This window comes from Gigantopelta aegis, chromosome 5, assembly GCF_016097555.1.
Source record: "Gigantopelta aegis isolate Gae_Host chromosome 5, Gae_host_genome, whole genome shotgun sequence".
Taxonomy (NCBI): domain Eukaryota; kingdom Metazoa; phylum Mollusca; class Gastropoda; order Neomphalida; family Peltospiridae; genus Gigantopelta; species Gigantopelta aegis.
The window spans coordinates 23,954,369-23,969,306 of NC_054703.1; the positions used below are offsets into that span (position 1 = coordinate 23,954,369).

General features: G+C 35.9%; 1 protein-coding gene across 4 annotated transcripts in view; it reads left to right on the forward strand.

The window, feature by feature from the left end:
- Positions 1-14,434, forward strand: part of LOC121373443 (histidine decarboxylase-like) — a 73,250-nt gene extending 58,816 nt beyond the window's left edge. For 3 of the 4 annotated variants that reach the window (XM_041500103.1, XM_041500102.1, XM_041500104.1), the window contains 3 exons: positions 67-228; positions 1,558-2,177; positions 14,152-14,434. In XM_041500103.1, coding sequence (XP_041356037.1) covers positions 67-228; positions 1,558-2,177; positions 14,152-14,203 — 834 coding nt within the window. In that variant the 3' untranslated portion in view covers positions 14,204-14,434. The remainder of the gene's footprint in view (positions 1-66; positions 229-1,557; positions 2,178-14,151) is intronic. The other variant, XM_041500105.1, reaches the window with a different exon arrangement.
- Positions 14,435-14,938: the final 504 nt, after the last annotated feature.

A 14,938-nucleotide genomic window follows, 5' to 3' on the forward strand; every position in this document is an offset into this window, starting at 1 on the left:
AGAGAGACAGTACTATACGTACATGCATGTCCTATTACTTGTGGAATGTGCACGTTTTGTTTCAAGGGAGATAATGCGTACACAGAAGAGCTACTGAAGAAACTTAACAAATCCGGGAAGGTGCACATGGTACCTGCGGCTTTAAAAGATAAGTACGTCATCCGCTTCACGGTGACGTCACAGTACACCACGGAGGGAGACATCGCACTAGACTGGAAGATAATACAGGTAATGATGCTTCTAGTCATTTACTTCCGGGTCAAATCCATATTGAGTAGATGTTTTGATTGGTTGCTTCTTTTCAAATCCTCGTCTTTATTCCATTTTTTAATATTACAGGATTTAGAACATTACGGTTCAAACTGTCGTTTTTAAATGCTATTAAAGGGACATTCCTGAGTTTGCTGCCATTTTTAAGATGTTTTCGACTAACAGAGAATTTTTAACGATTGTAATTACATATCAAATATATTTTCCTGCATAACATATTAGTGGCTGTATATTAAACGTGTTTCTGGTCGTTCTAATATTTGTACTAGCGTAAATTTCATTTTATTTCCTGATTTTTTGTTTGTTTTCGTACGTACGAAATCATTTGAAGACAAAATCCAGTTTGGGCTTTTTACAAATATTAAGACGACCTTAAGATTGAATATACAGACACTGATATTCTAAACAAGAAAATATATTTAATATGTAAGTTTAATCGTAGATATATTTTATTAGTCGGAAACATTTTACAATGCAGCAAACTCAGGAATGTCTCTTTAAAGTTATATTTGGCCAAAACATAGACAGAACAATATGCCTGTTGTTTTGACATGTTATTTATTGCACGAGTTTATAGTGTGCAAGAATATTATACCACGAGACCGTCTAGTGGTCGAGAAGTATAAATCGTGCGCATTATAAACGAGTGCAATAAATAACATGTCAAAACAACTGGTATGTGGTTCCGTATTTATTACAACGTTCTATATTACGATTAACAAAAGTTTCATTATATAACACAAGATACTTCGTCTGAAACGTTGGTTGAATTTTATGGAATTGACGGAACGCTGAGAATCCTTGTAAGGAACATGACGTCATTCCTGGCAAGGGACATGGCGTCATTCATGTTCACATATTTATGTTCAATGAAAAATATATTATAGGCCATAGTATGTGCTATTCTATCTGTACAAAAGATCCCTTGCTACTAATGGAAATCCTGTCCTGGACGGAGGAACCGGCTGAGGCCGACACCTGCGCCCAGGACAGGCGTACGCTACAACAGCTTGCTCTGACCTGACCTGACCTGACTAATGGAAAAATGTTGCGGCTTTCCTCTCTAAGACTACGTCAAAATTACCAAACGTGTGACATCCAATAACCGATATATATATATATATATATATATATATATATATATATATATATATATATATATATATATATATATATATATATATATACCTCATGTGCTCTAGTGGTGTCGTTAAACCATGATAGTGGTTGACTTTTAGAAAATCTAAGATTTATGTCAACACAAAGCTTTGTTTCCTCTGTTGTCAGGAAATGGCCACCAGGGTTCTCTCGGAAGACGACAGCGTCGAAGAGGAGGAGGTTGAGGAGGAGGAGGTTATTGAGGTAGGTCCAGCGAACAACCGGCACATCATGCGCATCCCCAGCATCAAGCGGAAGGATTTCGGAATGAGCCTGTTGCTTAGCAACGTGCCCATGTCGCCGAAATTCATCAACGGGAGCTTCGCGGCCATATTCGACAACAACAACGTCATCGTGGAGTTCGCCAAGGAGCTCAGCCGCGGTGACTTCAACGGGCAGATGATCCTCCTGTCGCCTAGGCGACGCATCAAGCTCAAGGATCAGATGCGGCAACAGAGTCTGGATAGTAACTACTTCTCCATCAAGCGCGCGCCGAGCAGATTCAAGCAAGGCTCTTTGGACTCGAAGATTGACGAGATCCTGGAGACGTCTTCGTACGGGAGCGACGTCTCCGGGAACTTCCTCAGGACAGACAGCGTCGAAGATAGCGAGGCTGACTCTGATGACGTAAAGGCGAACGTCACTTCCGCCGGTCCAGCGCCCATGGCGAATGGAAAAGGGAAGGCTCCGCCAGCGGAGATTAACGGGGTGTGCATGATGTGCAAGCATTGTGGGAAGCCAGTAGATGGGTAAATATAAGAGAAAGAGAGATAGAGAGATCAAGAGACGTAAAGTGAAAAACTAAGAAAAGCAGTACGGTAAAGAGACATTTCACTGATTTACAGAGAACTAATTTGGTTTTTGGTTGTGGTGTTTTGTTTATTATTCTTAAAGGTACACATGCTTCTATAAATCTGCACTTTGTAGTACAAGTTTGTAGTCAATAGCGACTTTTATGCAAGTTAAATAAACATGACGCTGGATGATTGTTCATATGTGGAAGTAAACACGTCAAAACGGTGGATAAACATTTCAGAGGTTTAAAGAGTACTGACTGATTTTTTGTGTTTTTTTGTGTGTTTTTGTGATTATCATTGAAGGTGTACAATAGTATTACTCTACTGGATATCCCGTAGAACTTATAGCAAATATCGACATTTTTTTTAACTTACGCAATAGTGTAACTGATAGTTGAGTTAATGCTGGAAATAAAAACAAAACAATGGAAAGATAGTTTTGAGAGTTAAAAAAAAAAATGCGTTTTTCATTCTCGTGATTATTTGTTAACGGCACATGCTTCACTATTGAACGCTCTGTATAGTACTTATAGCTAAAAGTGACGTTTATGAAACTTAAAATAGTTTAAATCTCTAAACTATAACATACTTTATTTATATCCACCAAAGAATCAACTATCGCTTAAGTTTTCTTTTCTTTTCGTGATTATCGTTAACGGCACATTGAACGCTCTATAGCACGTATACCTAATAGTGACTTTTATGGAACTTAAACAGTGATAAGTCTACTAGTTTATTTATTCCATTGTGGCCAAGCTGATGATGAGTGTTTTAAGATGTCAATTTTGCGTCTGTTTGTCCTTATGTTTGTAGTACCTCATAATTAAAGGGACATTCCTGAGTTTGCTGCATTGTAAGATGTTTCTCTTAAAGGGACATTCCTAAGTTTGCTTCATTGTAAGATGTTTCCGACTAATAATCCATTTCTACGATTAAACTTACATATTAAATATATTTTCTTGTTTAGAATATCAGTGTCTGTATATTCAATGTGTTTCTGTTCGTCTTAATATTTGCAAGAAGCCCAAAATGGAGTTTGTCTTCAAATACTTTCATACGTACGAAAAAAAAATATTTTAGGAAATAAAATGAAATTTAACCTAGTACAAATATTAGAACGATCAGAAACATGTTTAATATACAGCCACTAATATTTTAAGCAGAAAAATATATTTGATATGTAATTACAATCGTTAAAAAGTCTCTGTTAGTCGATAACATCTTAAAAATTGCGGCAAACTCAGGAATGTCCCTTTAATTGATGGAAAGGAAACCGGTTGATGCGTAATCTAAGATACACCGAAAAATAGAATGCCGCGAAAAAGGAATGAAAATATATTTCAGAGATTGAAAGCATGTATTTATGTTTCTCATGTTTACCGTTGAAAGTACATGTTGCACTGTTTACAATTCTACACAATAAATTTAGCTAATAAAAGGGCAGTCCTGAGTTTGCTGAAGATGTAACCATTTTTGTTCGCTGCGAGTGAACTTCTGACTATTTTCTAACATTCGGGGCGATCGCGGCATGCAATACGTTGCTTAAAGGGACATTCCTGGGTTTGCTGCAATTTTAAAGATGTTTTCAACTAACAGAGACTTTTTAACGTCTGTTATTACATATCAAATATATTTTTCTGCATAAAATGTTAGTGTTTGTGATCGTTCTAGTATTTGTATTAGGTTAAATTTCATTTTATTACCTAAACTGTTGTTTTTCGTACCTACGAAATCATTTAAAGACAAAATCCAGTTTGGGCTTCTTACAAATATTAAGACGATCAGAAACACATTGAATATAGAAATACTGATATTGTAAACAAGACAATATATTTAATGCGTATTTGTAGATGTTGAAAGATTGATTAGTAGGAAACATTTTACATTGCAGGAAACTCAGGACAGTCCCTTTAAAGATGCCGTCTCAAAAATTGCTTAATGACGGCATATTTACATTTTGCTTTGAAATGTAATCATTATACCTTGTGATATATATACCCATAAATATTACAACATAATCATGTAATTTGGTAGTACAAACTAAAATATTGGACAATCTTTAGTCAACAACCAATGAAAGAAAGAAGTGTTTTATTTAACGACGCACTCAACACATTTTATTTACGGTTATATGGCGTCAGACATATGGTTAAGGACCACACAGATTTTGAGAGGAAACCCGCTGTCGCCACTACATGGGCTACTCTTCCGATTGGCAGCAAGGGATCTTTTATTTGCGCTTCCCACAGGCAGGATAGCACAAACCATGGCCTTTGTTGAACCAGTTATGGATCACTGGTCGGTGCAAGTGGTTTACACCTACCCATTGAGCCTTGCGGAGCACTCACTCAGGGTTTGGAGTCGGTATCTGGATTAAAAATCCCATGCCTCGACTGGGATCCGAACCCAGTACCTACCAGCTTGTAGACCGATGGCCTGCCACGACGCCACCGAGGCCGGTACAACCAATGAATTAGACTCGCTCAGTTAAAGTGAACTAATTAAAAGCAAAAGATTTGGCAGTCCCTGCACATTTGTATGAGGGCGAAAGAGAACTACAAATACTGCACTGCAGACTTCGATTAGGAATAAGTGATCTAAACGGCCACAAATTTACACGCTTCGTTGGAGAAAATCCATATGTACCTGAGGTGAACACGTTGAAGATTTGGAACATTTCCTGTTATTTTACCCTGTATATAATAGAGAGCACCAGTCCTACTTATCCAGGTTAAATCATTTAAATTTAAATACCAACACATTAATATATGGCTATCCCAACATAACACTATGGGAAAACACATTAATATATGGCTATCCCAACATAACACTATGGGAAAACACATTAATATATGGCTATCCCAACATAACACTATGGGAAAACACATTAATATATGGCTATCCCAACATAACACTATGGGAAAACACATTAATATATGGCTATCCCAACATAACACTACAAGAAAACAGTCTCATCTACAAAGCAATTCACAAAAGCAAACATTTTCACCTTCTCTTTATTCTTCTTGTTTCTCTCTTCTAATTTATAGACAAATATTTATATTTTGACAGGTTAAATATGCAATAATTTTACATTTTTCAACACTAAATACAAATCTTGTTCTTTCTAAAATGTCCATGTTGACCAGCTAATATTTCAATAGTATAATGTAGGGAAAGGTCTTTATATAGGCTATGCCTGTTGACCAATCCCATATGTTAATATAAACAGAAATAAATATCGTTTAAACCAAAGCGATGTAGGTGGTGCTGGCAATATTGCAGTCTTCGTGCAACTCATCCGTCTCTGCCGAACGTATGCAGTGAACTTGTCAGATTTTCTGGCAATCGTCGATGCCTAGGATTTGTTATGAAATCATAAGACGAATCTAATCCTATTAAACGCAACTCTGTTAACACTGCGTATAAGCACATTACAATTTCGATATGTATGATTTACTTATAGTTAGCTTTGTTTAACGACACCACAAGAGCATATTGCTTTATTAATCATCGACTATTGGATGTCAGACATTTGGTAATTCTGACATATAGTCTTAGAGAGGAAACCTGCTACATTATCTTTTCACTAATGACAAGGGATCTTTTATATGTATCATCCCACAGATAGAATAACACATACCACGACCTTTGATATACCAGTCGTGGTGTATGAGTTATGTATGCAAAGATTATGCCTGGATGGAACAATTTGTAAATATTTATCAAATAACAATCTCGCGAAATATGGAGTTTGTGTCTATGATAACGGCACTTTTAAACGCACCTAGTTATGTTCGGCTTTATTATTTATCGTTTTTAGGCTTTTGCCAGGAGCGGATCCAGGACCTTTTTTTGGAGGGGGGAGTATCACCAGATTCTGAAAAGGGTAACGAGCGGCTGGGGCTGCCCAAAAGTTTTTGAAATAATACTTTAAAAATAGCTATGGTCGCGGAATTGTATTTTCACGCATTCTACATTAAACTAAATATTAAAGGGACATTCCTGAGTTTGCTGCATTGTAAAATGATTCCGACTAACAAAATATTTCTACGATTAAACTTACATATTTTAAATATATTTTCTTGTTTAGAATATCAGTGTCTGTATATTAAATGTGTTTCTGGTCGTCTTAATATTTGTAAAAAGCCTAAATTGGACTTTGTCTTCAAATAATTTCGTATGCACGAAAAAATTATATTTTTGGAAATAAAATGAAATTTAACCTAGTACAAATATTAAAAACGATCAGGAACACGTTTAATATGCAGCCACTAATATTTTATGAAGAAAAATATATTTGATATGTAATTACAATCGTTAAAATGTCTCTGTTAGTCGATAAAATCTTAAAACTTGCAGAAAACTCAGGAATGTCCCTTTAAATGAAGGTGCATTTTCCAATATTAGTCATGCTCTGAGACGGTTTCTGGCAAATTTTGGTATTGTTTATTGTGGATCGGCCTCGGTGGCGTAGTGGTTAGGCCATCGGTCTACAGGATGGTAGGTACTGGGTTCGGATCCCAGTCGAGGCATGGGATTTTTAATCCAGATACCGACTCCAAACCCTGAGTGAGTGTTCCGGAAGGCTCATCGGGTAGGCGTAAACCACTTGCACCGACCAGTGATCCATAACTGGTTCGACAAAGGCCATGGTTTGTGCTATATTGCCTGTGGGAAGCGCAAATAAAAGATCCCTTGCTGCCTGTCGTAAAAGAGCACCCTATGTGGCGACAGTGGGTTTCCTCTAAAAAAACCAGTGTCAAAATGACCATATGTTTGACGTCCAATAGCCGATGATAAGATAAAAAAATCAATGTGCTCTAGTGGCGTCGTTAAATAAAACAAACTTTACTTTTTTTTTGTTTATTGTGGAAGGAAGGAAATGGTTATTTAACGTCTGTAAAGGGAGGTAATATATATTTTTGGTTAGAATAGACTGTGACATCTGTAAAGGGAGATAATGTATGATTATAGTTAGAATGGATGTTTACGTCTATAAAGGGACGTAGCGTATGGGTTTTTTATTATTATTATTATATATATATATATATATATATATATATATATATATATATATATATATATATATATATATATATATATATATAGTTAGTGTAGACGTTTATGTTGTAAAGGGATGGACGGTAATGCATGCTGAACCAAATTAAAGGAATATATCAAAGTTGGTGAAACAAAATACAAAATAACCATTTTCATGACTGACTTCAGGTGCTGATCCAGAATTCTTTTTGGCTGGGGACTAAGGGGGAAATGGGTACATCGAACAACTCGTGAAAAGGGCAACCCAATGGATTAAAAAATATATATATATTAAAAAAAAATTAATATTTGAATAATTTTGTTTTTTTTATTATATTATTAATATTTTTTAAACAAAAATTTGAATATTTTATTTTCAATTTTTGGTCACATTTTCACACAGTATATATATTTTTTTATACATACATACACAGATCAAAATTAATATACTATGGAATAAAACAACAAACCTCTTGCCAACACGTCATTGAACCTCACTCAGTACTAAACACTCAATTTTTTTTATACATGTATATATGGTAATAAATACTTAAGATACTGTCAGTGTTGGACGACCTAGAGATATTTATTCAAAGATTTGAATATATTTAGGGGTGGGTGCGAGTCCCTGGATCCCTCTCTTCGATCCGCCTCTGGGTTTAATTACTTATATTAATTTGTTTCCTGCTACGCTGCTTTTAGATCATTCCTATGTATAATATTTGGTCGTTCTGTCGGTAGCTCAAAATAAATGTTGTGTTTCGGAACCAAAAGCCAGATCAACGATTGACAACGTAGCTTCTATATTATAATTAGACAAATGTAATTGAATTCATGTGTCTATTTAAATATTACAATAACAATCATTATCACTCCTTTTTCATTGAATTTTAAAGAAATATAATTTTAGTCGTGTGTATTTAAATATAATACCGATCATTAGTATCGCTGAGTATCAAAGAAATGTGATTTTATTCTTGTGTTTATTTAAAGATTATAATAACAATCATAATCGCTCCTTTTACTGTTACTGAGTATCAAAGAAATATAGTTTTATTCATGCATGGTTAAATATTAAAATAACAACTACACTAACTATTATTTATCTAATATTAAAATATTTTATTTGTTCTTGTGCATTTGAAGTCTATAATATCAAAACCGCCTGTGTCAATGAATATTAGAGCAATATATTTTTAGTCGTGTGTAGTTACATTAAATATTATAATAACGATCATTGCTGTCACTGAGTATCAAAGAAATATAGTTTTATTCATGTATGTTTAAATATTATAATAACAACTACACTAACTATTATTTATCTAATATTATAATATTTTATTTGTTCTTGTGCATTTGAAGTCTATAATATCAAAACCGCCTGTGTCAATGAATATTAGAGCAATATATTTTTAGTCGTGTGTAGTTACATTAAATATTATAATAACGATCATTGCTGTCACTGAGTATCAAAGAAATATAGTTTTATTCATGTATGTTTAAATATTATAATAACAACTACACTAACTATTATTTATCTAATATTATAATATTTTATTTGTTCTTGTGCATTTGAAGTCTATAATATCAAAACCGCCTGTGTCAATGAATATTAGAGCAATATATTTTTAGTCGTGTGTAGTTACATTAAATATTATAATAACGATCATTGCTGTCACTGAGTATCAAAGAAATATAATTGTGTTCCTGTATGTTTAAAGGTTATAATAACAACTACACTCACTAAACTTTATCTATTATTAAGATATATTATTTTGCTCGTGTGTATTTAAGTATAATAAAAATCATTATCGCTGCTAGTACCTACTATTAAGATACATAGTCTTATTCATGTGTGTATCCTATGGGCAGAATTAATTCTTCCCTGAGCGGGTTAAGAGGTAAATGTTGTAATTAGTGTGTATTTAATGTTTATCATAATAATCACATTCATTTTTGTGACTGAAATTCGATTAGTTTATATATATATATATATATATATATATATATATATATATATATATATTAATATATATATGACATTCCTGAGTTTGCTGCATTGTAAGATGTTTTTGACTAATGCAATATTTCTACGATTAAAATTACATAATAAATACTTTTTTTATTTAGAATATCAGTATCTGTATATTCAATGTGTTTCTGGTCGTCTTAATATTTGTAAGAAGCCCAAACTGGATTTTGTCTTCAAATAATTTCGTACGTACGAAATAACCATATTTTAGGAAATAAAATGAAATGTAACCTAGTACAAATATTAGAACGATCAGAAACACGTTTAACATACAGCGACTAATATGTTATGCACAAAAATATATTTGATATGTAATCACAATCGTTAAAAAGTCTCTGTTTGTCGATCACATCTCGATTCACATGGTAAAAATTGCAGCAAACTCAGGAATGTCCCTTTAACAACAAAACAACAGCAACAACAACAACCCCCAATCACTTTTGAAAATAAAGAAAGAAAGAAAGAAATGTTTTATTTAACGACGCACTCAACACATTTTATTTACGGTTATATGGCGTCAGACATATGGTTAAGGACCACACAGATTTTGAGAGGAAAGACGCTGTCGCCACTACATGGGCTACTCTTTCCGATTAGCAGCAAGGGATCTTTTATTTGCGCTTCCCACAGGCAGGATAGCACAAACCATGGTCTTTGTTGAACCAGTTATGGACCACTGGTCGGTGCAAGTGGTTTACCCACTGAGCCTTGCGGAGCACTCACTCAGGGTTTGGAGTCGGTATCTGGATTAAAAATCCCATGCCTCGACTGGGATCCGAACCCAGTACCTACCAGCCTGTTGACCGATGGCCTAACCACGACGCCACCGAGGCCGGTCTTTTGAAAATAAAGTCATGTTATATTAGTCATGAAGATGTTAGCAACGGAGTTTCATGTATTAACATGATGTTCGACTGGGTAGCAATGCATCGTTTTACAGTTTGTAGGGGGACGGTCAGTCAACTCTGACCCCCCCCCCCCCCCCCCCCCCCCAGCTTTTGACGATTATAAATTATGATTATCTAGTGAATACTTTCATAATGATTTATTATTTATAGAAAGCATTCATCAATGTTTAATGAATATGTTTATGCATATCCCCAATTACATGTTTCGATTCATAGGCGTCGGAGGATGCAAACACGTTAATCCATGAATGCCCGCTTTAGACACTTATAAATTATGAATATTTAATAAATAGTTTCATAATTATTCATTGCAAACATTCATGAATGTTTATGACATATGTTTATGCATAATTAATGCTTATATTTCCATTTACGTGTTTCGATTCATAGGCGTCGGAAGATACCAGTACTTAAATCCATGAATGTCCGCTTCAGACGCTTATAAATTATGAATAATTAATAAATAGTTTCATAATTATTCATTACAGACATTCATGAATATTTAATATATATGTTTGTGCATGATTATTGCTTATATCTCTATGATTTGATGATTCACAGGCGTCGGAATTTTCATTTTAATAATGTTTGTTTGTACATCCAGTTAACGTTGAAGCACGCTGTCCTGGACACACACCTCAGATCTAGGTCCAGAACAGTGCGTTAATGGTTATCTGTTGCTGATTAGCTGGTGTTTAGGGGCGGATCCAGGAAATAAGTTGCTGGGGGGGGGGGGGGGGCTAATGGGAAAAAAAGGCACATGGACCATTTCGTTAAAAAAGCATCCCAATGGGGGAAAAAAGGTTAAACGACGGGGGAAAGGGGGTGGGGGCTCTAATATTTTTCAAAGGGGACAGTGGAGGGGCCAATTACATATTAATTATTTTAACTGACAATGGAGAGCCAATATTATATATTTAATTTCTCTTTTATTTGCTGGGGGATTGCCTGTCGTGTACTAGAACAGCTTGCTCTGAATGTGCACTTTAAGCTATTTGACCTGATCTGACCTGACCTTCCTGGAGGTGGGGTATAATCTTCAGAGTTGATCCCCCCCCCCCCCCCCCACGCCAACCCACTTTTGACGCATTGATATTTAATTGTTATGACGACTAACGTAAAACGCATTATAAACAGTTCGAATGTTAGACATACATGTACAATGATTCATGTGTTATAATGGTGACGATTTTAGCTGGATGTTAAACATTGAATCCTTGATTTCGTAAATGTTACGACCACCCAAAGTATTTACGATTATTTCAGCTGTTCATGATTAAGCTGTGTTCAATAAAACCATTTAATTTTGTTACGTCGTCTGCGTTGATTTTTATACACACACCCCCACCCCCCCAAAAAAACAAAAAAAACAAACAACCAAAACCACCAACCCCAAAAAACCCTAAGAGGAACGGCGGAGAAGGAGTGAGTGGGACTGGGAGCGCTCTAGCCCCATTCTCCGCCCCAATAATTCTGAATACTATTGTAGTAAATCTTAAGACAGTCATGACATTTTACTTGTAGAAAGAAAAGAAGTGTGTTTTGTTTAACGGCACAACTAGAGCACATTAATTAATTAATCATCGGCTATAGAATGTCAATTTTACTTGTAGAATGCAGGACATTGAATAGTGTTCACATTGTTACGAGGGAGCACACCACCGAACCCATATAATCTTTCCTTTGTCCCCTCGATCTCAGTCACTCCCCCCCCCCCCCCCCCCACACACACACACTTGCTTCCTCCCTGAGTGAAAGGAATGGTGGATATTTGGTTAGTACCATTTTAAACTAGTTATTTTTGTGTCTAACACAATCCCGTCGAATGCCCCTCCCCCCCCCCCCCCCCCCCCCCCCCCCCCCACTATCCACCCCCATCCCCTGCGCACGGACATACTATTACGATTATTGTCCTACAGGATCATCACGTGTCAAACCTAGCGGGCTGTTTTTCCTACAATTTTTCCGGGACACCTATATTAACAGCCTAATTACTGTAATGGTCAAATTGAGGGGAAGTAATTTTATTTTATTTTAATTAATGGTGGGTAACCATTTAGGTTTCAACGTTAAAGGGGGATAACTCCAAATGTTTATCAGCAGACGAGACGAGACCTGCCCTAAGTTCAGCCAATGAACGTTTTGCTAACGTTCGCGAACTAGTTGATTGGTTGCCGACGTAGCCATTTTGGCTTAACGTGAAGCGCATAAACCAGTCTAGCAAACGTTTTTCTGCTCCGTCTGGCTGAACGCAGCCATTGTATTTTGTGAATCATGTTTATGTTTTGAGTCTATAAACGTCAACCCTGTCGTCATTAACAGAACGATGAACGGTGATTGTCGGGAGTATTTTTTTTTTTTTTTTGGTTATCTTGGCGAAAGTCAAATCAATGCCTCGGCGGTGCCGTAGTTAAGCCATGGGACATAAGGTTGGCAGGTACCTGCTCCCACCAAGAGCGAGTTTTAACGACTCAATGGGTAGGAGTAAGACCACTACACCCTCTTCTCTCTCACTAACCACTAACAACTAACTCACTGTGCTGGACAGACAGCCCATGCAGCTGAGGTGTGTGCCCAGGACAGCGTGCTTGAACCTTAATTGGATATAAGCACGAACCCCCACAACCCCCCCCCCAAAAAAACACACAAAAAAACAACAACAACAAAAAAACAACAACAACAAACCAAACCCACCACTTTGTGAATCATGTTCATTTTGTGAGTCTATAAACGTCAATAATTTTGTGATTGACAGAACGATGAACGGTGAACGGTGATTGTCAGATTATTCTTTGGTTATCTTGATGACAGACAAAACAATGCATTGTGGATGTAACAGAAAAATCAACCTCCACTGAGGGGATTCGAACCAATGGCCCTCAGTACGAGAGTCCCGTGCTCTACCAACTTTGCTAATACGGAAATTTCCCTATGTTAAGAAATTACAATTGCACTGTAAAATTGTTTTCGTTTGAAACACATTTTAAATGCACAATTATCTGTGTTACGCATTATATTTTAAATGCATCAGTGTCTGTGTTACGTATTATATTTTAAATGCACCATTCTCTGTGTTACGTATTATATTTTAAATGCACAATTGTCTGTGTTACGTATTATATTTTAAATGCACCATTCTCTGTGTTACGTATTATATTTTAAATGCACAATTGTCTGTGTTACGTATTATATTTTAAATGCACCATTCTCTGTGTTACGTATTATATTTTAAATGCACCATTCTCTGTGTTACGTATTATATTTTAACTGCACCGTTCTCTGTGTTACATATTATATTTTAAATGCACCATTCACTGTGTTACGTATTATATTTTAACTGCACCGTTCTCTGTTTTACGTATTATATTTTGAATGCACCATTCGCTGTGTCGTGTGTTACATGTATATTTTAAATGGACTATCATCTGTGTTGTGTGCTATATTTTAAATGTGCTATTCGTGTGTCATGTGTTACATTTTAAAAGTGTCATTCCTTCTGTAGTGTATTATATTTTAGATGCATTGTTTTGTGTCGTGTTGTATTTTAAATATCCTATTCCTTGTGTCGTATACTCTACTTTGTTGCACTATTCTTTGTGCATTGTATTACATTTTAGATGCAGTATTCCCTAATTCATTTGTTATATTCAAAATGTCCTATTCCCTGTGTAGTGTATTATACTTTAGATGCATCATTCCCTGTGTTATGTATTATAGTTTGGAATGCAATTTCCCCTGTGTTATATTTAAAATGTGCCATTCTTTGTGTAGTGTATTATATTTTAGATGCGTCATTCCCTGTGTCATGTATTATAGTTTGTAATGCAATTTCCCGTGTATTATTTTAAATGTGTGTAGTATATAATTTTTTAGATGCGTCATTGTCTGCTTCATATACTATATTTTAGATGCGTCATTGTCTGCTTCATATACTATATTTTAGATGCGTCATTCCTTCTGCACCAGTCCTGCGACGTGTCAAAAGTGTTGCGTGAGGTTGGTGTCAAAAGCCGGATTGTTGTAGGTGGTAAACTGACTATCGTCGACCGGTTCTTTAACTCTGTACGAGACGCCGTAAATTGGTCCGCGAATGTCGTGATATTTCATGGGCGGAGCCTCGTTCTCGGACAAGACATCATTTTCCTTCTCTTCGGACTCTTCAACACTTATTTCCACATCTTTCTCTCTGGCCTTGATTTTCTACAGAATAAAAATAATAAAACAGTTTTAAGTGACTCTGATTTAAAGTAAAGTAAAGTTTGTTTTATTTAACGATGCCACATTGATTGTTTTATCTTATCATCGGCTATTGGACGTCAAACATATGGTCATTCTGACACTGTTGTTTTGTTTGTTTAGAGGAAACCCGCTGTCGCCACATAGGCTACTCTTTTACGACAGGAAGCAAGGGATCTTTTATTTGCGCTTCCCACAGGCAGGATAGCACAAACCATGGCCTTTGTTGAACCAGTTATGGATCACTGGTCGGTGCAAGTGGGATCCGAACCCAGTACCTACCAGCCTGTAGACCGATGGCCTAACCACGACGCCACCGAGGCCGGTGACTGATTTAAAGTGGCAATCTCAAAACGGCGAATACCAGGGTTCGAAATTAACGACGGAACCGACGTCAATTGCCGTAGTTGTGATATAAATTACCTTCGGTCAGGGGCTTAACCGGTGGTATTTTTTTTTTTTTTTTATTTTTTTTGCCGATGGATAAACATAAC